Source organism: Felis catus, chromosome B3, assembly GCF_018350175.1.
Source record: "Felis catus isolate Fca126 chromosome B3, F.catus_Fca126_mat1.0, whole genome shotgun sequence".
NCBI lineage: Eukaryota > Metazoa > Chordata > Mammalia > Carnivora > Felidae > Felis > Felis catus.
The window spans coordinates 58,849,438-58,874,841 of NC_058373.1; the positions used below are offsets into that span (position 1 = coordinate 58,849,438).

Below are 25,404 nucleotides of genomic sequence, written 5' to 3' on the forward strand. Positions count from 1 at the left end.
TGCTTCAGATTCTGTGTCTCTCTCTCTTTCTCTCTGCAGCCCCACCCCCTCATGCTCTATCTCAAAAATAAATAAACATTAAAATTTTTTTTAAAAAAAACGGACTAATCATTAGTATTAAAGAGCTGAAGGAAGAGGTTTTTGCGACTCCAGATTGAATATGGAAATTCACTCCAAAGCAATAAATTACTTTGTAAAATTCATGGTCACTTCCCCTGCACGCAGTTCAGGGTGAGAAAGAACAATTTGCCTCTGCTTTTCTCTAACATTTTTCAGCTCCAGGTGAAATTGACAGTTGTCTTTTTTAATTGTCTGTTTTCTAGGTGAAATCTCTTCTTCAGTATTTCAGTCCTGTCCTTGAAGACCACTTAAGATTGGCTTTTGAGAACTTGCCCTTAGTGTCCAACTCCAGGATGGACAGTGATCAAGTCTGCAACAGGTCCCCCCAGGAATTCCAGGGAAACAAAGAAGAGATGACTGATCTCTTTGAAGTTCTGCTCCAGTGCTCGGAGGAGCCAAACTCCGGGTCCTGGCTCCTAGCTGAAGCTGTGAAACAACAGGCCCCTATCCTTAGTGTCTTGGCCTCATGTCTCCAGGTGAGGATAATGAAACACCTAAATTAAGGACCCAGAGAGCAAGAGGAACAGTGGAGAGGGACTGGGAAGGCTGATAATCAGAGAGGAAGTGGGGTGATGATGTGAGGCTCCAGCCTGTGTTTTCAAGGCCACTGTCACTTTTGTGCTTTTCCAGCTTAGGCTCCAGGCCATCTAATAGTACACTTTCTTGTACGTTGATACTCAATAACTCGGGTGATCAGAGCCTTGCTTCCTGGTTGGCAAAGAGAAGGGACCCTGCCTCTTGAGCAAAGAAGTGGGATGCTGTAGCCAGCCCCTTGATCAGCCTTTCTGTGGAAGGCTGTCTTGTTTTCTTATACTTTGTATTTCCACAACTTCCATGTATACCTGCTCAGTCTCTTGGTCCTTTGACATGTTACACTCTGCAGAATAGTTTATAATAATCCCTTGTTGTTTATTAGTGTTTATTTCATGTTTGAAGGCTTTTCAAGCTATTTTAACCAATTTATTGTTGGTGAGGTGACTTGTTCTAAACAGGACATATCCATCCATGGTTGTAGCATTGCTGGCAATTCCCAACTCCCTCTGTCAGGTAATTCAGACACAATTGTTATTTTATTTTGAAAAGTTTTTATCCAATGGCAGGGTGCCAGTACTATTCCTTGTCTCTGTGTTTGGATCATCACATCTGTGGAGGAGAGTGTTGCAGCCGAAGCAACAGGACACATTCAGGGCTCAGTGGAGGGCCACACGTGGGAGCTTCAAGACCTCTCAGTCATCTGGAAAACATTATTAACAAGGCGGAAGAGCAAAACTCTCATCAGAGGTTTCCACCTTTTCTTGAAGGTAGTGATAGTCACTTCATTTCTTTCCTGAGTTTAAAAAGGTTACTTCAGAATATTCCCATTGGATTTTTCAATTGTTGTAACCCTGGGTTTTTTGGGGTTTTTTAGCCAACAACAAATAATGATAATAGAACTACCATTTATTTAGCAAAGAGCTTTAAATTTATTTTAGCCAGTTCTCAAAATAATCCAATACAAAGACAGTATTATATGAAGATGTTATGAAATGGTATTATCCTCATTTTATACAGTAACAAGCTTGGGCTTGTAGAACTTAGGTATCTTTCCCCAGGGTCTCAAAGTGTTTTAGTAATTAGTATATTTATAGTTCAGATCTATACTTTCTCATTCCAAAACTCCTGTCTTCTGACTGAAAAGCTTTCACCAAAGTGATAGAAATGCCCCAGACAGCTGTAGGTTGGCAGCTCTCTGGAGCCCATTTTCCAGGAGTGTATGTAGAGGTGTCCTAGCGCCATCTAGTGGAACATCTCCAGCTCGTGTGCAGTGGACTGTTGAGTAGGTGTACCTGGCCTGAATATCTTTTTTCTAAAAGGTAAAAGAAATATAAATTTAATCTTTCTTTTTAACATATATGGCTTAATTCTACGATGAAACTGTTACTACTAGTACTTAAGTTTTTACTTTAACCTCTTATATTGATTGGCACTGTTCATTGAGAAAATAGCATTTATTGAATTCACGATTTTGTAATTTCATTCAAACTCTGTCTTAAAGGATTCCCCACTACTGTTGATGATGGAGATATATGAACTATGTATGTTCTTTAAGAATTATAAGGAAGCTGAAGTTAAACTTCTGGAGTTCGAAAAAAGCTTTGAGACTGTAAGTTGGAATCATACTGCTCTTTGTGGCTGATCTGCAATTGGGTAGCGTGGCCCATCATCTGTTAGTAGTCAGGATATGACAGGCGAATGGCTGGTATGTGTCATAATTCATACCAGCTCATTTGTACTGTTCCAGAGGTGGGGGGGGGGGGTGGGTAGGACAGGAGTCACAGCGGCCTTGCTTACAGCACCTCAGTTGCCAGGCATGACAGAGAGGTTTCATCTAATGTGTTAATTCTAATCAAGGTCTCGAGCTGCAGCCAAGCTCAGTGGGAAAGGGATTAACAGGATCTGCTATGGATGCTTGAGAGGAGTATGGTGGTGGGTGAGCCACACTTTGCCACTCTAACAGAACTGCCAACAGCACTGAGCGTGAAGGGTGCATAATACTGCTGTATTTGCTGTGGCAGAAAATAATGGCCTTTTCCATCCAGAGTCCTCGTAGTCCCGGTCCAAATGATGCTGAGCCTTGTGGTCCATTTCAGGATTCACCGTTTCAGTACTTGTTTCAGGCCTGTGGAGCTAATTAACCCTATGGAAGAAAGAGGAAGTTATAAGGAAGGAAAAGAGATGTGCCTTAGTCCTCCGTGGGGTTTTAGCGCTTTTGCTTTCTCTAACCCCAAAAGAACTCGATGATAAACGACACAAAACTATATACTGATTCTACCCAACAAATATATCACAGTGAAACCAGTATAGGCTTTTGCTCTAAATCAATAACTGTAATGAAGATTTAAAAGTTAAATTATTTGAAAATATTGAATAAATTATTGAAATATGCCATGAGGTTACAAAATCACAGCAAATAGGAACATTAATGTCCTCAAGTCTAGCACTTTTCCATGGCTGGGGCTCTGCTAGATATCTTTTCTTTTCTTTTCTTTTCTTTTCTTTTCTTTTCTTTTCTTTTCTTTTCTTTTCTTTCTTTCCTTTTCTTTTTTTGACATTATTTTTTATTTTAGCAAAATACACATACCACTTACGATTTTAACCATTGAGTATATAGTTAGTGGTATTAAATACATTCCCATTATTGCGCGACCGTCACCACCATCCATCCTCATCACACTTTTCATGTTGTGAAACTGAAACTCTGTACTCAGTAAACAATAACTCCCCATTCTCCTTTATCCCCAGCCTCTGGCAACCATGATTCTACGTTTTGTATTTATGATTTGATTACTTTAAGTACCTCATGTAACTTGAATCATACAGTATTTGTCCCTTTTGTGACAGGTTTATTTTCCTTAGCATGACGTTCTCAGGGTTCCTCCATGTTGTAGCATACTGCAGAATTTCCTTCCTTTTAATTGCAATAAAATTCCATTGTGTTTTATATGCCACATTTTGCTTCTCTGTTCATCTACCCATGAATATTTGGGTGGCTTCTATGTTTTCACTGTGCTGCTATGAACATGGTATACAAATAGCTCTTGGAGACCCCACTTTCAAGTCTTTGAGGAATCCTCCCAGAAGTGGAATTGCCAGACAATATGGTAACTCTGTTTTTAATATTTTGAGGAATTGTCATACTGCTTTCCATAGCAGCTGCACTATTTTACATCGCTGCAACAATGCACAAGGGTTCCAATTTCTCCACATCCTTCCTCTCCAATGCTTGTTAGCTGTTTTTTGTTCCTTTTTGTTTTTAAGTAAGCTCTACGCCCAGTCTGGAGACCCCAAGATCAAGAGCTGCATGCTGTACCAACTGAGCCAGCCAGCCTCTCCATTGTTTTCTGTTTTTTTCTTTTTTTTCTTTTTTTCTTTTTTTTTATTTTTTAACGTTTATTTTTGAGAGAGCGAGAGAGAGAGAGAGCATTAGTGGGGGTGGGCCAGAGAGAGAGAGACACAGAATCCAAAGCAGGCTCCAGGATCTGAGCTGTCAGCACAGAGCCCGACATGGGGCTCGAACCCACGAACTGTGAGATCATAACCTGAGCCAAAGTCAGACGCTTAACTGACCGAGCCACCCAGGCGCCCCGGATTATTGTTTTTTCTGATAGTAGTCATCCTAATGGGTGTGAGGTGGTATCTCATTGTAGTTTTTTTGCATTTCCCTAATGATTAATGATGTTGAGCATCTTCTCATGCTTACTGGCTGTATAGCATCTTTGGAAAAATGTCTATTTAAGCCTTTGGCCCATTTTTGAATTGGCTTATTTTTGTTGTTGAGTTTTAGGAATCCTGTATATAATTGAGATATTAATCCCATATCAGACATATGATTTGCAAATATTTTCTCCCATTCTCTGGGTCGCCTTTTTACTGTCGATAGTGTCTTTCCTTAAGTTTTCACAAAGTTCAATTTGCCTAATTTTTCCCTTGTTACTTGTGCCTTTAGTGTCCTATCCAAGAAATTATTGCCAGATCTAGAGTTGTGAAACTTTTGCCCTATGTTTTCTTCTAAGAGTTTTTATTGTGTTTAGGTCTAATATTTAGGTCCTTGGCCCATTTTGAGTTAATTCTGGTATAAGGATCCAACTTCGTTCTTTGCATGTGGATATTCAGTTTTCCCAGCACCATTTGTTGAAAATACTGTCCTTTCCTCATTGAATGGCTTGGCACCCTTGTCAAAAATCATTAGACCATATATGTGAGGGTGTATTTCTGGGCCTTCTGTTCTATCCTATTGGTCTTTATGTCTGTCTCTATGCCAGTAGCACACTGTTTTGATTATTATAGCTTTGTAGTAAGTTTTGAAATCAGGGAGAATGAGGTCTCCAGTTTTGTTCTTTTTCAAGATTATTTTGGCTATTGAGGGTCTCTTAAAATTCCATATGATTTTAGGATGGTTTTTCTATTTCTGTCAAAACGCATCTTTGGGATTTTAATAGGGATTGCACTGAATCCAAAGATCACTTTGGAGAGTATAGATGTTTTAGCAATATTAAGGCTTCCAACCCATGAGCATGGCATGTGTTTCCATTTATTTATGTCTTTAATTTCAGCAGTGTTTTGTAGTTTTCATTGTACAAGGCTTTTACCTCATTGGTTAAGTTAATTCCTAAGTAACTTATCCTTTTTGATGCTTTTGGAAATGGAGTTGTTTCTGTAATTTCCTTTCCGGGTTGTTTGTTGTTTGTGTTTAGAAATGCAACTGATTTTTGGGTGTTGACTTTTTATCCTGCTACTTTGCTGAATTCACTTATTCCGAGTTGTGTGTGTGTGTGTGTGTGTGTGTGTGTGTGTGTGTGTGTGAGTGATTGTTAGGGTTTTCTTACATGTAAGATCATACTTTCTGAAAAGATCATTTTATTTTCTTCTTTTCCAATTTGGTGCATTTTTTTCCCTTGCCTAAAGGTTCTGGCTAGAACCTTCAGTCAGTGCTGGGTGGAATAGAAGTGATGAAAGCAGACATCCTTGCCTTGTTTCTGATCTTAGAAGAATGGTTTCAGTCTTCCACCTTTGAGTAAAATGTTCACTGTGGGTTTGTCACATGTGGCTTTTATTATGTGGGGTAGTTTCTTCCTATCCCCAGTTTGTTGTTTATTTTTTTAACCTTGAAATGGTGTTGAATTTTGCCAAATACTTTTTTTTACATCAATTGAAATGGTCGTGTGGGGTTTTTTTTCCTATCTTCTGTTGATACGATGTATACATTGATTAGTTTTTTGTATGTCGAACCATCCTTGCATCCCAGGAATAAATCCTGTTTGGTAATGGTGAATAATCCTTTTAATATGCTGCTGAATTCAGTTTGCCAGTATTTTTTTAAATGTTTTTTAATACTTATTTTTGAGAGAGACAGAGACAGAGCACAAGTCAGGAGAGGGACAGAGAGAGGGAAGTACAGAATTCGAAACAGGCTCCAGGCTTCACACTGTCAGCACAGAGCCCAGTGTGGGGCTCAAACTCAAAAGCTGTGAGATCATGACCTGAGTGAAAGTCGGACACCTAACCGACAGAGCCACCCAGGCGCCCCTCAGTTTGCCAGTATTTTTTTGAGGATTTTTTTTTTACATCAGTGTTTGTAAGGGATGTGGTCTATAATTTTCTTATAGTGTCTTCATCTGTCTTTAGTATTAAGATTATGCTGGTTTCATAAGATGAATTGGGAAGTGTTCCTTCTACTTCAGTTTTTTAGAAAAGTTTGCAAAAGATTGGTAGTAGTTCTTCTTTAAATGTTTTTAGACCTCACCAGTGAAGCCATCGTGTCCAGGGCTTTTCTTTGTTCATAGTACTCTGTTCTAATCCTTTTTTTTTTTTTTTTTTAAGTTTATTTATTTTGAGGGTGCTGGTTGGCCCAGTCATTAAGCATCTGACTTCAGCTCAGGTCATGATCTCACAGTTGGTGAGTTTGAGTCCCACATTGGGAGAGCGTGAGCCCCGCTTTGGGTGAGCTCGAGCCCCACTCAAGAAATAAATATTCCTTTTTATCTGTAGAATGACCCCACGTTCATTTCTGATTTTAGTAATTTGAGACCTCTCTCTATAAAAAATGTTTAATTTCAATAATAAAACCACAATTTTATTTTTTCAGTCTTCCTTTTGATAGTGACTTCTAACTTTATCCTATTGTGGTCAGAGAAGATACTTTGTATTATCTCTGCCTTTTGAAATCTCTTGAAACTTGTGGCTTAATGTATGGTCTGTCCTCCAAAATACCTCATGTGCACTTGAGAAGAATATGTTTTCTATTGTTATTAGGTAAAATGTTCTGCACCTGTCTGTTAAATCTATTCAGTTTATTGTGTCAAGCCCTGTATTGTTTTTGTCTGATTATTCTGTCCATTAGTGTGAGTGAGGTATTGCAGTCTCCAACTATTATTATTTCTTGATTCACTTCCATCAGCTTTTGCTTCATGTATTTTGGAAATCCATCATTAGGTGTGTAAATGTTTATAATTGTTACATTTTCTTGCTGTATTAAACCATTTATGAGTATCTACACTCCTTCTCCTTCTCTGTAAACTTTTTTGATTAAAAGTTTGATATTAGTATAGCCACCTCCACTCTTTTTTGGTTACTATTTGCATGGAATACCTTCTTCCATCCTTCCACTTTCAACCTGTTTATGTCTTTGGATCTCAAGTGAGTCTCTTGTAGACAGCACATAGTTGGACCGTGTGTTTTTGTCTATTCTGATCTCTGTCTTTTAATTGGAGAGCTTAATCCATTTATATTTGAAATAATTACTGACCAGGAAGAACTTACTTCTGCCATTGTGCTGTTGGTTTTCTTTATAATTTGTAGCTTTATCGTTTCTCATTTCCTTCATTACTGTTTTCTTTTGTGTTTAGTTGATTTTTGTAGTGAAATGTTTAAATTCCTTTCTGATTTCATTTTGTGCCTATCCTGTAGCTGTTTTCTTTGTGGTTACAATGAGTTTATGTCAGCTTAACTTCAATAACATACAAAAAGTATGCCTGCAGCTCCAACCTCACCCCTTTTAGTTGTTCATGTCACCAAATTACGTCTTTATAGATTATATGCCCAAAGACATAAATAATTCCTTTAAGGGCATTTAGTCTCTTAAATTATGAAGAAAACAATAGTTGGAGTTACAAACCAAAGTTACAGTAATACCAGCTTTTATACTAATAATTGTTCTTTTTTTCTTTAAATGCATTAGTCTCTTAAATCATATGGAAAGTAAAAACCCCTTGCTACAGTAATACAGGCTTGTATAATGGCCCATGTGTTTATGTTTATTGAGTTCTTTATTTCTCCATATTACTTTGAGGTATCGTCTAGTGTCCTTTCATTTACCTTACAGGACTCCCCTGAGCATCACTTATAGGAACAGCCTACTAGTCAAAGACTCCCTCAGCTTTTGTTTCCCTGGGAATGTCTTAATTTCCCCCTCATTTTTGAAGGATAGTTTTGCTGGATATATCAGCCCATGAGGTGCCTGGGTAGCTCAGTCGGTTAAGTGTCTGACTTTGGCTCAGGTCATGATCTCACAGGTCATGGGATCGAGCCCCACATTGGGCTCTGCACTGACAGTGTGAAGCCTGCTTGGGATTTTCTGTCCTCTTCTCTCTCTGCCCCTGTGTCATTCTCTTTCTCTCTCAAAATAAACAAAGGAATTTAATAAAACAATAAAACTAAAAAAAAATTAGAAAAATTTAAAAAGGAACACCCATTTAAGTGTGTGTGTGTGTGTGTGTGTGTCTATGTATATCTCACCCCACTGTCTCTGGCCTCCACAGTTTCTGATAAGAACCTTGCAGATAATCTTCTTGAGGATCCCTTATATGTGACCAGTCCCTTCTCTCCTGTTACTTCCAAGATTCTTGTCGTTGTCGTTGTTGTTGTTGTTGTTGTTGTTGTTGTTGTTGTTTGCCTTAAGACAGTTCAATTATTATGTGTCTCATTATGGGTTTCTTTCAGTTCACCTTGCTTAGAGTTTGCTGAGCTTCTTGGATATTTATATTCATGTCTTCCCTCAAGTTTGGGAAGTTTTCACCCATTGTGTCTTCAAATATTCTCTCTACACCTTTCTGTCGTCTTCTGGGACTCACATGATGCTTACATTGGTCCACTTGATGATGTCCCATCAGTCTCTTAGGCTCTGTTTGGTTTTCTTTAATCTTCTTTCTCTTCCTCAAACTTGATAATTTCTATTGTCCTGCCTTTAAGTTTGCTGATTCTTTCTTCTGTCTGCTCACATCTACCTTTGAATCCATGTAGTGAATTTGTTATTTTCCTTGTCAGCTCCAGAATTTGTTTCCTTTTAGGTTTTCTCTTTCTTGGTATTTCCATTTTGTTCACACATCATTTTCTTGACTTTCTCCACACCTTCCTCAGTTAAAACAGTTGTTTTAATGGTGTATCTGCCATTAGGTCTATTTTAGGGACTGGTTATGTCAAAATTTTTTTCTTTTTGGGCCCTACTTTCCTGCTTATGTGTGTGCCCTGTGATTCTCTGTTGAACTCTGGACATTTGAATCTAATGATGTGGTAACCCTAGAAGTCAGATTCTCCCCCTTCCCCAGGGTTTGTTATTTTTTGTTATTGTTTTATTATTTTGGGTTTTGGGTGGCCAGAAGTCATTTCTGTGCCAAGGATCAGCACGAAGTGTAAATCTAAGTAAGGTCTTCTTGGGTCTTTTCTAGCCTTTCCCTGCACATACACAGTAAGTTTCTAATTTCCTCATATATGCAGTTGTTTTTAAATGTCTCAGTCTTTATGTCTGGCTCCCAAAAGGGAAAAAAGCAAAAAATGAAGGGAGTGGGGAGGAAAAGGGTGCTAGCCCTTTAAATCTCCTGGAAGTCAGGGGAGGAGTTCGGTGGAGCTTGCAACAGTGGGTGAGGTGAAACAACAATGACTGCCCCCCTCTTTGTCTACACCTCTGTGGCTGGAAGCAGCAACTGGGGATCAGAGCACCAATTTCTGGTATTTGGAGGACAGGGTCCTTTTTGCCCCCACAACTCCTGCAAGCTGTGTGCAAGCTGCTCTAGGAGCATGTGCATACACAACTGCCTCCCCTGTGGCTAGGGGTGAGGAGTGGGTTGCAGCTACTGTGGTAAGGACTGAAATTGATCAAAATTGTCAGCAATTTACCTGCCATTAGGCCTTCCTCTGAAACTCGCAAGCCTTCAACAGACTGCAGAGTTCCAAAATGATTGTATTGAACCGATTTGCCAGTGCAGTTGTTGTCTAGGTGAAGAGAGAGATGCTGGTGCTTTCTGCTTCTTCCCTTCACACCACCTTTTCAAAAGGAATTTATTTTTTAGAGCAGTTTTAGTTCATCATAAAATTAAGAGGAAGTTTCAGAGATTTTCCATATACCCTCTGCCCCACACCTGTCTAGACTCTCCACATTATCAACATCACAACACCAGCATGGTCCATTTGTTACCAAGGATGAACCTATACTGACACATAACACCCCAAATCAATTGTTTACCTTGGGGTTTACTCTTAGTGTTATACATTCCTCAGGTATACATTTGGAGATATGCATAATGACATATATGTGTTACAGTATCCTACATAGAAGTCTCATTGCCCTAAAAAATCTTCTCTACCTATTCATCCCTCCCCACTCCCAACCCCAGGCACCCACTGATCTTTCTACTATCTTCATAGTTTTGCCTTTTTCAAAATGTGGTATAATTGGAATTGTATAGAATGTAGACTTTTAGGATTGGCTTCTTTCATTTAGTAATATACATTTAAGTTTCCTTCATGTCTTTTCATGGCTTAATAGCTCATTTTTTTTTAGTGCTGAATATTACCTTGTCTGGATATACCACAGTCCATTTATTCATTCACCTACTAAAGGACATCTTGATTGCTTCCAAGTTTTAGCCATTATGAATAGAGGTGCTCTAAACAAAATTTTCAACTCCTTTGGGTAAATACCAAGGAGCATAATTGCTCGATCAAATGGTAAGCGTGTGTTTTGTTTTGTAAGAAACCATCAAACTTTCTTCCGAAGTGGCTGTATCCTTTGCATTCCCACTAGCAATGTATGCTGGTTCTTGTGAGTCCACATCCTTGCCAGCCTTTGGTGTTGTCAGTGTTCCAGATTCTGGCCGTTCTAATGGGTATGTTGTGATATGTCACTGTTTTAATTTGCATTTCCCTGATATATGATGCAGAGCATCTTTTCCTATGTTTATTTGCCATTTATATATCTTCTTTGGTGAGGTATCTGTTAAGGTCTTCAGCCTTTTTTTTTTTTTTTTTTTTTTAAGTAAACTCTATGTCCAACATGGGGCTCAACTCACAATCCCAAGATCAAGAGTTGCATGCATGGGGCACCTAGGTGTCTCAGTCAGTTAAGCGTCCAACTTTGGCTCAGGCCATGATGACGGTTGATGTTTTGAAGCCCTGCATCAGGCTGTCTGCTCACAGCTCAGAGCCTGGAACCTGCTTCAGATTCTGTGCCTCCTCTCTCTCTCTGCCCCTCCCCTGCTGTTCACTCTCTCTCTTTCTCTCTCAAAAGTAAGTAAATAAACATTTAAAAAAAAAGTTGCATGCTCTACCTACTGATCCATCCAAGTGCCCCCAGCCTATTTTTTTAATGGCGTTGTTTTTTTATTGTTTCATTTTAAGAGTTCTTTGTGTATTTGGATAATATCCCATTATCAGATTTGTCTTTTGCAAATTCTTGCAGTCTGTGGCTAGTCTTCTAATGCTCTTGACATTGTGTTTTGTAGAGCAGAAGTTTTTAATTTTAATTAAGTCAATCTGGGTAATTATGTTTTTATAGATTATCATCCAAGGTCATCTAAGTTTTCTCTTGTATAATCTTTTAGGAGTTTTATAGTTTTTCATTTCATATTTATGTCCTCCCAGGTGGTTCTTATTCTTGTTTGACTGCCCCTGCTCCAGTTTCCTGTGGAGGGGCAGTGCACCTGTTCCATCCTTGCCTCAGCCCTTTACTTTCATGTATCTTTTCTTCTGACCAGTTCCATCACCTGCCTGCTATAGACTCTCTTCTAACAGCAGCAGGAGTAGGTAAACAAGTAAATAAAGACTAAGAACTAGTTCTCTGATTCAAACTAATGTAGCCTGCTACTTGGGATCATCTTCCTATTAATATTGCCAGCATTTGATTGTAATGACATAAGTCTAGGCTTCTTAATTGAGATCCTTTTCTAATGATAATATAAACTACATGCAAAGTGGTAGAACAAGTTGGGCAATGTTAAATCTTTCTAAGAGGTCTTGATATATGAATTTCAGATCTTCTGGACTCCAGGGCAGCCCTAGATCCCTCTCCAAAGCTGTTAGGTGAAACAGGTTAATTTCACAGCCACTCACAGTATTGTTAGTTTGGCTGTCACTGACTTGCGGGTATTCGCATCAGTTCACTCCATGGTTAGCGTTCAGTCTTTAGGTCTCTAGTCCATCTTTGACTTTAACACACACAGCTCTCTACAGCAGAACATCTCACAAAGAAAGTATCTGCAAAGCTGCCAAGGAGGGCTTATTTTTGCACTCCTCTGAGGCATACTTCCATTTCCTGTCATGTGGAAAGGACCTGAATAAGTGTCCCCCTTTGTGACAGGAAATGACTTTTGGTAGTACCTTGGCTTTCTTAGACGTTCCCAAATTTGGAGGTTTTGATTTGCTGTGAAATCACCTTTCCTGACCCCCTTTTATTTTCATAGGTTGAAACAACAGCCACAAGGGTCCATGCTACCATCCCTGCTGCATGGCTGAAGGAGCAGGTGTGTTTTCTTTTGAAGCTTATGCTGCAGCAGTGTGGGACCCAGTATGAACTGGGGAAGCTTTTACAGCTATTTGTTGGAATAGAACATCTCTTCTGTGATGGTAAGAGACAGTCCTTAAACTAAAGTTGTTAGGAAATTAGCTTTCTTTTTTTTTTTTTTTTTTTTTTTAGTTTATTTATTTTGAGAGAGAGAAAGAGCAAGCAGAGGAGGGGCAGAGAGTGCAAGAATTCCAAGCAGGCTCTGCACTGTCAGCGTAGAGCCCCATGTGGGGCTTGGACCCACAAACCATGAGATTATGACAGGAGCCAAAACAGAGTCAGACACTTAACCGACTGAGCCACCCAGGCACCCCCAAATTAGCTTTCTTAATCTTGAAAATATTTTAGAAGGGCATTCAGGAAAATAAAATACATATAACATTACATTTATAGTCCATAATGAGGTATGAAGAAGAGGTTGCAGGAATCTTCAATCATGGTGAAAGCATTCAAAACATAGCACAAGATATAACCTAAATAATACAGCTGTCTGCTCCTTCTGAGTCCTTGTCAGCTACGTTCCCCTTGGCTAGTCTGCACCCTGTCACCGTCATTCTTTTTTCTGACAAGTCACCTTAACATGTCATCATTGCTCAGGGTCACAAACTGTTTCAGGAATGTCTAATTCATTTTGAAGTTTTCAGACAAATTATGCTTATTTTTTGCAGACTCCTCCAGACACGGGCAGTCTCTAAGGTTGTTATGGATTGAAAGAAACCAGTTACTGCCTTACCCTCTTTTCTATTTGATAATTTCAAGTTTTTATACTAGATTCTGACATTTTCACTACTAGGGTTATTTTATCACATTTAAAATCATAGATATTCATCTGGAGAACTCACATCTGTACCAAACACTGACAGAATACTGGGCTCAATGCCTGGATTGTAGGCTGTCAGGGCTGACGACTGGAAATAAAGAGGGGTGTTTCCAAAATGCAGTGTATGTCACATGGGACTTGTCAGTTACTTTGTACACCAAATAGATCCTTTTTACATATAGGTGTTTTTATTGATCTGTAGTAATCTTAATTTTTTTCAGAAATGAATTTCTGGTTTTCTTGCCAGAATTACTGTATCCTTGAGAAATTATAAGGATTGTGTTGTTAACTATTATTATGCTTTGATTCATATAAACATTTTCTGTTTTTATAGAACATTTGTGCTCTGTGTATAACATGTATGTGCTTAGAGAAAAGAAATTATGTTTTTTAAGTTTATTTTTGAGAGAAAGAGTGTCAGTGGGGGAGGGGCAGAGAGAGAGAATGGGGCGTGGCGGGGAGAGAGAATCCCAAGCAGGCTCCTCACTGCCAGCACAGAGCCCAACACGGGGCTCGAACTCATGAACCATGAGATCATGACCTGAGCCAAAATCAAGAGTCAGATGCTTAACTGACTAAGCCACCCACGTGCCCCTAGAAATTGTTTTTATAAAAAACCTGTGTTTTATATGAAGAAAAGAAACCCAGCATCCCCATACTGGTGGTTATTATGCAAGGTGTCTCACTGTCCCCAGAACCACCTAAATCAGACCGCAGCCCAGCAGATGGCCCCTACAGAATATTTTTCATGCCCCTCTTTTATGGTAGGGCACACATCAGCTCTACACAGACTATGTGGGAATGGGAGCAGACCCAGCCACATAGGTTGTGGGCAGAGAATTCCAAATGTCACTGAGGAAAAGGACTTCCCAGGGATATGAAGAAGAACTCAGCTGGGTTTCCCTGGGTTAAACAGTTGTGCGAAGGAGAAAGTGACGCTCCATTCTGGATACGGTGTGCTGCATTAAGGGGCTTGGCTATTGGTCAGCTACAGTTTCAACTGTCCTGCCAGTTCTGTGTCTTAATCCACATGATGCCTGCACCGAATGAGCAAGTGAGCAATCATAGTAACAGATTTGTTCAAGGTAGGAGAAGAATCCAGAAAGAGGTGGGATTAGCCTGAATGACTGGTCAGATCTTCCCAAGGTTGACGAGTTGCTACTACAGAGCAGGCCACCAACTTCTGCCGTGTATATAAAGCCACATGTGTAGATGGAGTCCCTGTGCGAATCTTTAGTGGTTCTTACGATGTAAGAGGTGCCCTTATAGCTTCATTTGCTAGCAAACCAGAGAAGAAAAATAGGTTTGTGTTTTTCCTTTGATTACATAATTGTGTTAAACATACATGCTTTCCCCCTGATATTTACTCTGGAAAGGCCATGGCAGCATTTTCCTGATTAAATGTATATATCCTTTTCTCTTTGGCACAGGTCCAGATGTGAAGAAGCTCTGTGTCCTTAGCAAAATTTTGAAGGATACATCCATAGCCATTAATCCTGTAGTTATTAGCAGCTACAGCCCTGAGAATTTTCAGCATGAATGCAGATCTATTTTGGAAAAACTGGAGACAGAGGGACAGTTTGCTTTGGCCAGGAGGGTAGCAGAATTAGCTGAGCTACCTGTGGACAACTTGGTTATTGAAGAGGTATCATTAGTCTCTTAAGTTACTTAAAATGTTAGCTTTTTACACGTGCATTAAACAGAATCAAATGAGATAGATGATTTATAGGAGAAGAGGCTTTTTTACTTTTGACACACACCTTACTTTCAGAAATGGATGAGCCTAGGATGCCCATTAGCAAAGAGTGTGTGTTTTAAATTCAGGTCAGCTTATAGGATATGCTGCAACTGTTGTGCTTTGAATAGAATTAAATACAGGGTGGCTTCATCTTGAACCCCCCTTCAATTACGTAAATTTAGAATTGCTTTTCATACTTTAACTTTCCAGATAAAATATTCAGGATCATCTGTAGCCAAGTCTCATGTTCTCTGACTTGATTTGGTTTTGACAAGTATGGCATTCTTGGGAGCATTCGCATTCATGACACTTTTGTATCTAGGAAAGACTAAAAATTGCTTTGTTAAATTTCACAGATAACACAGGAAATGCAGACCTTAAAACACATTGACCAGTGGTCCCTGAAACAAGCAAGAATTGGCTTCTGGAAAAAATGTCACGAGAATTTTAAGAGAAATTCCATTTCAAGCAAAGCAGCTTCCTCCTTTTTCTCAGCCCAGGCCCCTGAGGCATGTGAGTGCCCAGCTGAGGGGGCACTGAGCAGCATTGAGGAGGCCCATCTGCTGCTGACACTGGCTGCACACTGGCTTGCTCAGGAGGGCCTGGTGCCCGTGGACGAGCTGGAGGAGCTGGAGAAGCGGATCTGGCTCTGCCGCATCGCCCAGCACACCCTCAGGGAAAACCCAGAGGAAACAGAGCCCAGGTTTTCTCAACAGATCTCAACTAGTGGGGAACTTTCCTTTGAAAGCGTAGCGAGTGAGTTTTCAATCTCCATGTTGGCCACTCTGAACACATCAAAATACTTAGAACTTAATGGCCTTCCATCCAAAGAGACTTGTGATAACACACTGGGCCGGAAGGAGCAGGAATCGCTGAACTTCCTGATCGGGCGCCTATTGGACGACGGCTGTGTGCATGAAGCAAGTAGAATATGTCGGTATTTTCATTTCTATAACCAAGATGTTGCCTTGGTGTTGCACTGCAGAGCACTGGCTTCAGGGGAAGCTAGTGTGGGTGACCTGCACCCAGAAGTCCATGCTGTCCTGCAAAGTGCTGAGCTGCCTGAGGAGGAAGAACCTGGCATGCCACTAAGGAAAGCCCGGAGCAGTAAGTGAAAGAGATGAAACCTCCCTGAGTCCTGAATGGAGCTGTTGGCACTCTTTCCCAGAAAGAAAGGGTCCCTATTGGCATCCTAGTTACATAAGTTCAGGGTAATCCATAAACTAGGTAATTAACTAGTCAATGAAATAGCAACACTTGTGTCTTTTAACTAGCTGTGTATCAAAGTTGGAATCTATCTGACTTGTAGCTAGTCCATTGAAATTTTTCTGTACCAGTAATCATGTTTCTAATTATACATTGATAGTATATAGACATAGGCTGATTTTTGTGTTAATCTTGTATCCTGTGCCCTTGCTAAACTTGCTCATCCCAGTGGATTTCTTATAGATTCCTTGGAATTTTCTACAGACAATAATCTCTGTGAATAGAGACCATTTTATTTCTTCCTCTCCAATCTGAATGACTATTATTTCTTTTTCTTGTTTTATTGCACTGGCTAGGACTTCCAGTGTGATATTGGGGAAGAATGGTAAGAGTGGACATACTTGCCTTGTTACTGATCTTGGGGAGAAAGCGTTCAGTCTTTTTATTTTTAATTCAAATATAATTAATATACAGTGTTACATGGTTTCAGGTATATAATATGATTCAGCGGTTCTATACGTTATTCAGTGCTCATCACAATAAATGTACTCCTAATCCTCTTCACCTATTTCACCCATCCCCCCTCCCCACCTCACCTGTGGTAACTACCAGTTTGCTCTATAGTTTTTTTCTTTTTCTACTTTGTTTTTAAGTTTACTTATTTATTTGGAGAGAGACAGTTCAAGTTGGGGAGGGGCAGAGAGAGAGAAAGAGAGAATCTCAAATAAGCTCTGCACTGTCAGCACAGAACCCAATCTGGGGCTCAGACCCCCAAACTGTGAGATCATGACCTGAGCCGAAATCAAGACTCGGACGCTTAACTGACTGAACCACCCAGGCTCCCCTGTTCTCTATAGTTAAGAGTCTTTTTTTTTTGCCTCTTTTATTCTTTGTTTCTTAAATTCCACGTGAGTGAAATTGTATTTCTTTCACTGACTTACTTAGCATTATACCCTCTACATCCATCCATATTGTTGCAAATGGGCAGATTGTGTTTTTTTTTTTTTTAATGTTTATTCATTTTTGAGAGACAGAGACAGAGCATGAGCGGGGAAGGGGCAGAGAGAGAGGGAGACGCAGAATCTGAAGCAGGCTCCAGGCTCTGAGCCGTCAGCACAGAGCCCGAGGCGAGGCTCGAACTCACAAACTGTGAGATCATGACCTGAGTCGAAGTCGGGCACTCAACCGACTGAGCCACCCAGGCACCCCAATTGTGTTCTTTTTTTATGGCTGAGTAATATTCCATTGTGTGTATATACCTCATCTTCTTTATCCATCCATCTATGAATGGACACTTGGCTTGGTTCTATATCTTGGTTATTATACATAATGCTTCTATAAACATAGGGGTCGTATATCTTTTCAAATTAGTGTTTTTGTATTCTTTGGGTAAATACCCAATAGTGGAATACTAGATCATATGGTAGGTCTATTTTTAATTTTTTGAGGAACCTCCATACTGTCTTCCACAGTGGCTGCATCACCTTGCATTCCCAGCAGGAGTGCACTAGGGTTCCTTTTCCTCACCAACACTTGCTATTTCTTATGTTTTTTATTTTAGCCATTCTGACAGGTGTAAAGTGATATCTCATTGTGGTTTTGATTTGAATTTCCCTGGTGATGAGGGGGATGTTGAGCATCTTTTCATGTGTCTGTTGGCCATCTGGATGTCTTTGGGAAAATGTCTATTCACGTCTTACATATTTTTAGTTGGATTGTGTTTTTTGGTGTTGAGTTGTTTATATATTTTGGAGATTAACCCCCTAATGGGATATTTTATTCACAAATATCTTCTCCCATTCAGTAGGCTTTTTTTTTGTTTGTTGGTGGTTTCTTTTGCTGTGTAAAAGCTTTTTATTTTGGTGTTAGTCTCAATAGTTTAATTTTGCTTTTTTTTTCCCCTTGCCTGAGGAGGCATATGTAGAAAGAGGTTTCTACAGCTGATGTCAGAGAGATTACTGCCTATGTTTTCTTTTAGGAATTTTATGGTTTCAGGTCTGACATTTAAGTCTTTAATCCTTTTTTTTTTTAATTTTTTTTTTCAATGTTTATTTATTTTTGGGACAGAGAGAGACAGAGCATGAACGGGGGAGGGGCAGAGAGAGAGGGAGACACAGAATCGGAAACAGGCTCCAGGCTCTGAGCCATCAGCCCAGAGCCCGACGCGGGGCTCGAACTCAAGGACCGCGAGATCGTGACCTGGCTGAAGTCGGACGCCCAACCGACTGCGCCACCCAGGCGCCCCTAATCCATTTTGAATTTTTTGTGTGTGTATGCTTTCTCTCTCTCTCTCTCTCTTTAAATGAGGTCAATATATGTGTACTGACAGGAAAAAATGTACAACAACGTAACTTTATTTTTGTAAAAAATAAATGGTGTGCATGTGCCCATGTACCTGTGCAAACCCACCCACAGAAAATAATGCATACCAAGCAAGTAAGAGACATTATTCTGGCAAATTTGGTGGGGGTGGTATTGAATGGATAAATGACTTTCTCTTGTTACTTTATGCACTTCTCTACTGTGATTCATTACACTAAGCATGTAATACTTTTGCATTTAAGATACTACACATTAAAAATATGCCTGAAAAAGAAAAAAGTAAATAGCAACTCAGACCATGTTATCCCCTGCTTAAAACCCTTCCCTGGGGTTGTGGTTGTAGGTAAAGCAGAACGAGCTCGCTCTACCTGTTGAAATCAACGTAAAACCTGGCACACAGCAGGCAGCACTGAGTGACACAAATTATGATTCCCCCTCCCCGCCCCCACCTCCCATCACCTCCAGCCTGAGTGTGATGCTGCCTGAAACCCAAAACTAAGCACTAAGCCTGACAGAACATGTGTTCCAGGAGAAGCCCTGTAGAACGGGCTCAAGGAGCAGGAAAGGGAACTCCTAACACCCTTTCTCTCTAATCTCAGCTCCTAAGAAGCCCTTTGGCTGTGGTAGTAGAGGCTGGAGCCGCAGCTGGTAAGATCCAAAACTCAGAGAGGAACTTTATTTTTTGGATTCGAGGTGTCCTGGTCTCAAGACAATGCAGTGAACCCCTGTTCTCTTTTGCATTATCCTGTCTGCTGGCCCAGGATGCAGGCACAGTCAGGGAAAGTGCAGGATAGAATGAGGCTGCTAAAATTCCAGCTGTTGGCCAGAAGGTTGAAAAGTGAAGCCTCAGGGAACCGGAAAATACTTGGGAGAGAGATTCAGGAAACCCAACAATAAAATTGTTTATGAACTCCAGGGCTCAATCCTGGGCTTTGCTTATATAGACCTGCTCCTAATCAGCATATCAAGACTCTGAGAACTGAATTAACAACTACACTACCCAGGCTGCAGACTGAGCATAGGATGTTACACACATGCAGGCTAGATCTGAATGGCACTGCAAAGGATTTGAAAACTGATATTAAAATCACAGCCATTGGGTGGCTCAGTCAGTTAAGCATCCGACTTTGGCTCAGGTCATGATCTCGCAGTTCTGAGGTCAAGCCCTGAATTGGGCTGTCTGCTGTCAGGGCAGAGCTTGCTTTGGATCTTCTGCCTCCCTCACTCTCTGCCTCTCCCCTGCTCACACTCTCACTCTCTCTCAAAAATAAGTAAAAAACATGGGGTGCCTGGGTGGCTCAGTTGGTTAAGCATCCAACTTAGGCTCAGGTCATGATCTCACGGTTCATGGGTTCAAGCCCTGCGTCGGCTCTGTGGTGACAGCTCGGAGCCTGAAGCCTGCTCCAGATTCTCTGTTTCCCTCTCTCTCTGCCCCTCCCCTGCTCACACTCTCTCTCTCAAAAAATAAACATTAAAAATAAATAAATAAATAACATTTAAAAAAAAATGGTCCTTAAAAAAAAAAAAAAAAAAAAAACAAACCGACACAGTCTACAGAACGTGGGTTGGATATCGTAGCCGAAACCTAACCAGGTCAACTGCCTGCTTAAAACAAAACCAACATTCTTCATAAGATTTAAACAAGAATCAGAGTCTCATACTATTCAAAATGTCCAGGATGCAACTTGAAATTACTTGAACATTTAGGTGTATGTGTTTCACCAAATGTAGGTAGTTTTCAGACCTTATGTTTTCAGATATTTTTTCAACACTGTCCTCGTAGTCCTCTCCTTTTGGGACTCCAGTGATGCAAATCATAGAACTTTTGTTACTGTCTCACAAGTTCTTGTGACTTTATTCAATTTTTTTTCATTTTTTTTCGTCTCAATTCAGATTGGATCATTTTTCTTTCCTTGTTTTCAGATTGGATCATTTCTGTCTGTCCATTTTCAATTTCACGGACTCTTTTCTCTGGCATTTGCATGCTGCTCTTGAGTTTATTTCTGTGATTTTAAATTTTCAGTTATTTTTCACTTCCAGAATTTCTATTTTATCCTTTATACCTTGTTTCTTTGAGACTCTGTTTTTCTTTTTGTCTCAAGAACACTTACAATTGCTTGTTGGAACAATTTGTATGATAGCTACTTTGAAAGATAGTTTGTTCAGTAAATGGTAATTCCAATATTTTGTCACTTTAGTACCGGGTGTATTTTTGTGTATTTAGAAAGCAGGGGAGGGGCAAAGAGAGAACCCAAGCAGGCTCTGAGCTGTCAGTGCAGAGCCTGTCACGGGGCCCGATCCCACAACTGCAAGATCATGACCTGAGCCAAAAATCAAGAGTTGGACACTTAACTGATTGAGCCGCCCAGCACCTCTGGACCTCATTCTTTTTAATGGCTGCAGAGCATTCTATATGAATACACTAATTTTGCTTAAGACTTTCTTGTTTAATAGTACTGTATTTTTGTTTGTTTTAATTTTTTTTTTAACGTTTATTTTTGAGAGAGAGAGAGACAAAGCATGAACGGGGGAGGGTCAGAGAGAGGGAGACACAGAATCTGAAACAGGCTCCAGGCTCTGAGCTGTCAGCACAGAGCCCGACACAGGGTTGAACTCACGGACCGCAAGATCATGACCTGAGCTGAAGTCAGCTGCTCAACCGACTGAGCCACCCAGGTGCCCCAATAGTACTGTATTGATACATACTTAAATTCTTCAATTTTGTTTTTGCTGTTAGGAACACTGTGATCTAAATTCTCCCTTCTACTTTTTTTCCTAATAGAAACCCTTTCTCAATTCAAGACCACTTTCTTCTATTTTTGGCTGAGAGGTTGTTTTGATTTTTTTCTTTTTTAAGTCAGGAATGGATTTTAATTTTTATCATGCGCTTCAGGCCTCTATCTGGTTGACCCTTGGTTTTTCTCATTTCCGATTTGGAAAAATCCTTCAGAGTCCATAGAAGATTGAGTTGGGGAGGGGGAGGCTGGCGGCAGGGGCTGGTGCCAGCCTCGTAGATGCAGGGTTGTGAAGACTGTACCTCAGGCAGTGACCAGGGAGATGTTTTAGAGACACAGTCAGCTAGATCTGGTGACTTAGGTGGTACGAGAGGAAATTGGGAGGGTGTGTGGAGGAGGGTTCAGCAGACATCTTTGGTTATTACCTAGAGTGTTCATTGGGTGGCTTGGAGTCTTGTGTAGCCTCTCGAGGCCTTGGAAGTCTCCTGGCCGGGATTTCCTGGAAGAAGGCAATGAAATAGTGGGGTGTGGGCCCAGTCACAAGTGGTCCCAGACCCAGGGGGAGTCATGGAGGTGTAACGGGAGGAAAGTGTGAGCAAACAGATTGTGCCATAGGGGGCTTGGGAGAGGCCTTTACTTGCCAGCTTAAAGCCCCCTCAAACCTGTATCTGCTTCCAGCTTCAAGTTTGGATAGTCAGTCACTTGTGATGCTGCCCCCCAGGGATGAAGTAGTGACTAATCTGGAAACTCTGACAAGCAAATGCCTCCATGGGAAGAACTACTGTCGGCAGGTCCTGTGTCTGTATGAACTTGCCAAGGTATGTGCCCAATGGTGGGGCCTCTGGGGCAGCTGAGGGAGGGAAGCAGGAAGATGGAGATAGATTTTGGATGCTGCCAAGTTGGCCCTTCACGTGATAACCATGACACGAGAGCAGATGGCTCGTCAAGATGTCGGCCCCTGTAAATCCATCCCTGGGAATACCGGGGACTCCAGGCCAAGTGCCAGGCCTTTTGAGTCCTGGCTGTGCCCCAGCCAACCAGAAGCGAGGGCAAGAAATTTTACTTTTCTGGGCTCCTGATTCTCCATCTATAAATGACTTAATCATGAAGGTCCCTTCTAGCCCTAATATCTTAGTTAGCTTCAGGATTGTTTGGAGGTCTCCATATGCGGGAGAGCCCAAAATAAGTTATAAAATAAAATGGAATGTGATGACTGTAAAGACAGGAACCAGAGCAGCCAGAAATTGTTTGTGGCTTTGTGCTGATCGAGGGGAGAAAATAATAGACACTGAGAAGTGGAAGAACACAGGAGAAATAATGGCAGGCACTAAAGCCCTTTGGAAGAGCTTCTTTGGAGATTGAGGGTTTTGCTGCTGCTGTGGGAACAGCAGAGTGGAGGCTCTTGCCTTTTATTCAACTTTCTTACATTTCATAACATTTGAAAAGCTCAGTGTTCAACAAGAGGTGAGTCACCTGATGGTTTCTGAAGACAAGCCTTTCTTTCTCTTGCTTGGATTCAGCTCATTGGTGAAGAGAAAGAAAGGGCTAGAAAACAGTGCTTCCTTCTTCTAAGGTTTCTGCCCAGGGTGAGGGATCTTTAACCTCAGAAAAAATAGTGGCGTCTGTCCACATGGGATTTCAGAAAGGGATGCCTTTTGCTAGCTTTTTTCCTGGCTCCTAACAGTAGCTTTGACCAACTTTGCCTTCCTCTCAGGAGTTGGGCTGTTCCTACGCAGATGTGGCCGCTCGGGACGGTGAGGCCATGCTCAGGACGATCTTGGCCTCTCAGCGGCCCGACCGATGCAAGCGGGCCCAGGCTTTCATCAGCACCCAGGGCCTCGAGCCAGACACAGTGGCTGAACTTGTGGCCGAAGAGGTAACCCGGGAGCTGCTGACCCCATCGGAGGGAACAGGTGCTCCACCCTACATGCCTCCACGTCTTTCAGACCACATTCCCACATTGCCAGCATAAGGAATCTGCATGTCATGTTCATGTGCATCGTGCATGCTGCCTCTGAGACTACCAGGCTGCACTTGTCAGAGGAGAGAACACACTGCATTTATTTTGTTATTGTTGCTTTTTGTTTATTATTTTATGATTATGCTTAGAGTAGCTATGTCTTTCTCGGAGCTAACGAACTCCTGCTGACCTATAAGGTGACCACTAGGCCAACGTGTCTGAGCTCAGCGAAGCAGACAGCTGCACTGGGAGCTCCTTCCGCATTACTGGGCAGAGTGCCTGGCATGGGGTTCTTAGCTTTCTCTCAACTCTCAAGGCTAAAAGCAGCCCCTTTCTCACCGCCTTTTTATACAGGACTTAAGCAGATGTTCACCCCAGCAGAGGAAAGCCAGACATTTCTTCAGCTGACCACTCTGTGTCAAGACCGCACGTTGGTAGGCATGAAGCTATTAGACAAGATTTCCTCCGTTCCCCATGGGGAGTTGTCTTGCAGTAAGTTCTTGGCCGTTTTCTTACATGTTTGGGCCCAAGCCGGTCTCCAAGAAGTCTCCCCAAGTTAGTCTTTCCAAAACTCAACTTGGATCCTTGTTCCTGCTCTGGATCCCTTCCCTTCCAGCATAGTTTATAAGTTCTTGGTGGAGAGCCATCAGTCATTGAAGAAAATTCAGAAAATAAATATGGGAATGCTGCCCAAAATGTAAAATTTACACAAGAAGGTAACCTTATAACATTTATATAACATTTACCTTACCTTACTCTCACGTTATCCCCTAAAATGGGGATATTACAGTCCCCATTTTAGAAGGTAACTGAAGCTGAGAGAAGTTGATTGATTTGTAACTGTTACGTGTCAGAAGTGTTACTTGAACCCAATCCCTGTGACTTGAAAGCCTGCTCGCTTTCCACAATATCTAGTTCATTCTAGGCATTCGGTAGTATGTGTCCATCTGATCTTTCTCTATGGAAGTCTATAGGCATTTTTTCAAAAATGGCATTATCCTGTGTATACTGTTTATAATTACTTTATGAACATGCTGTCATTAACATCTTTCCATGACCATATTCTTCTATATCATTGTCACTGGTTACACAGTATTTCTCATGTAATTAAAACATTTTATACCTTACTTTGGTATAAGATTGCTTCCAACTTTCTGTTTCCAACACCGTGACAAGCATCCTTATAGGCACATTTATATGCACATTCATGATTATCTCCCTAAGATAAATTCCTGATTCAAAAGTATGCCTATTTTTAAAGCTTTATATGTCCATTGCCACACTTTACTCCAAAGCTGGTGAGGTCAGGGATCTCAGAGTCTTCTCCAGACAGGCTGTCTATATAGGCCCCTCCACCCTGCTGCCAGGGTTCGCAATCCTTTCTTACCCTGACTGCCTTAACTACCCAGCCACGGAGCTGCTGATCCTGGCCCATCATTGCTTCACGCTGACATGCCACATGGAGGGCATCAGCCGAGTCCTGCAGGCTGCCCGGCTGCTTACAGACAAACACTTGGCCCCCAGTGAGGAGTATGGGCTGATGGTAAGTCACCCCTGAACCCCCACCCTCCATTCTGAGGCTACCTTTGAGAGAACAGATAGTCCGGGGACCAGTTCAGAGCTGACATGGTCTTAGGACATTTGCTCCTCTGGATACCACTGCCTACTTGGGAGCTGGCTGGGCAGCTCAACCCTCTGCTGTAGGTTAGGCTTACTGTCAAAATCAGAGCAGAGACTGCCCCAAAGGAGCAGATATCAAGAGGGTCTGTGCCATGCTCCAGGGCTGTCCTACCCCCTTGCCAGGGCAGTTCATTTATCTAGAGGGCTGAGACAGCTCTGTTTCCCCCCAAAACAAGGTTCAGTGTTGTCTCTGAACTGAAATGAGCTGACAGCTCACACCTCCTGTGCCTCCCCAATCTCCCCAGGCTTGAAACTGACCCGTGTGGGTGAGCAAGCCACCGGGCCCTGTAATAAGGCGTGGTGGGAAGAGGAAGCGTGCCTGCCTACCATGTCACGTCAACACTTAGGTTTATAGACGACTGAGGAGGCAACAGCCAGTGGTGGCCCAATGGCGAGCATTTCTGAATCCTCCAGAGGAGGTCCCATTGGGTACATGGGAAGGGAGGGAGGGAGCTAAGAATGGCAGCCTTGCCATTAGCCCTTCTGCTCCCTGGAGGTTGGCATCTGAAA

At 41.4% G+C, this 25,404-nt stretch overlaps 1 protein-coding gene across 2 annotated transcripts in view; it reads left to right on the forward strand.

Annotated features, from left to right (window-relative positions):
* SPG11 (SPG11 vesicle trafficking associated, spatacsin) overlaps positions 1-25,404 on the forward strand; it is an 88,302-nt gene that overhangs the window by 58,073 nt on the left and 4,825 nt on the right. For both annotated transcript variants that reach the window (XM_003987209.6, XM_045059405.1), the window contains 10 exons: positions 324-596; positions 1,221-1,421; positions 2,156-2,263; positions 12,333-12,495; positions 14,684-14,898; positions 15,348-16,098; positions 21,933-22,072; positions 22,969-23,167; positions 23,569-23,706; positions 24,624-24,757. In XM_003987209.6, the coding sequence (XP_003987258.3) occupies positions 324-596; positions 1,221-1,421; positions 2,156-2,263; positions 12,333-12,495; positions 14,684-14,898; positions 15,348-16,098; positions 21,933-22,072; positions 22,969-23,167; positions 23,569-23,706; positions 24,624-24,757 (2,322 nt within the window). The remainder of the gene's footprint in view (positions 1-323; positions 597-1,220; positions 1,422-2,155; positions 2,264-12,332; positions 12,496-14,683; positions 14,899-15,347; positions 16,099-21,932; positions 22,073-22,968; positions 23,168-23,568; positions 23,707-24,623; positions 24,758-25,404) is intronic.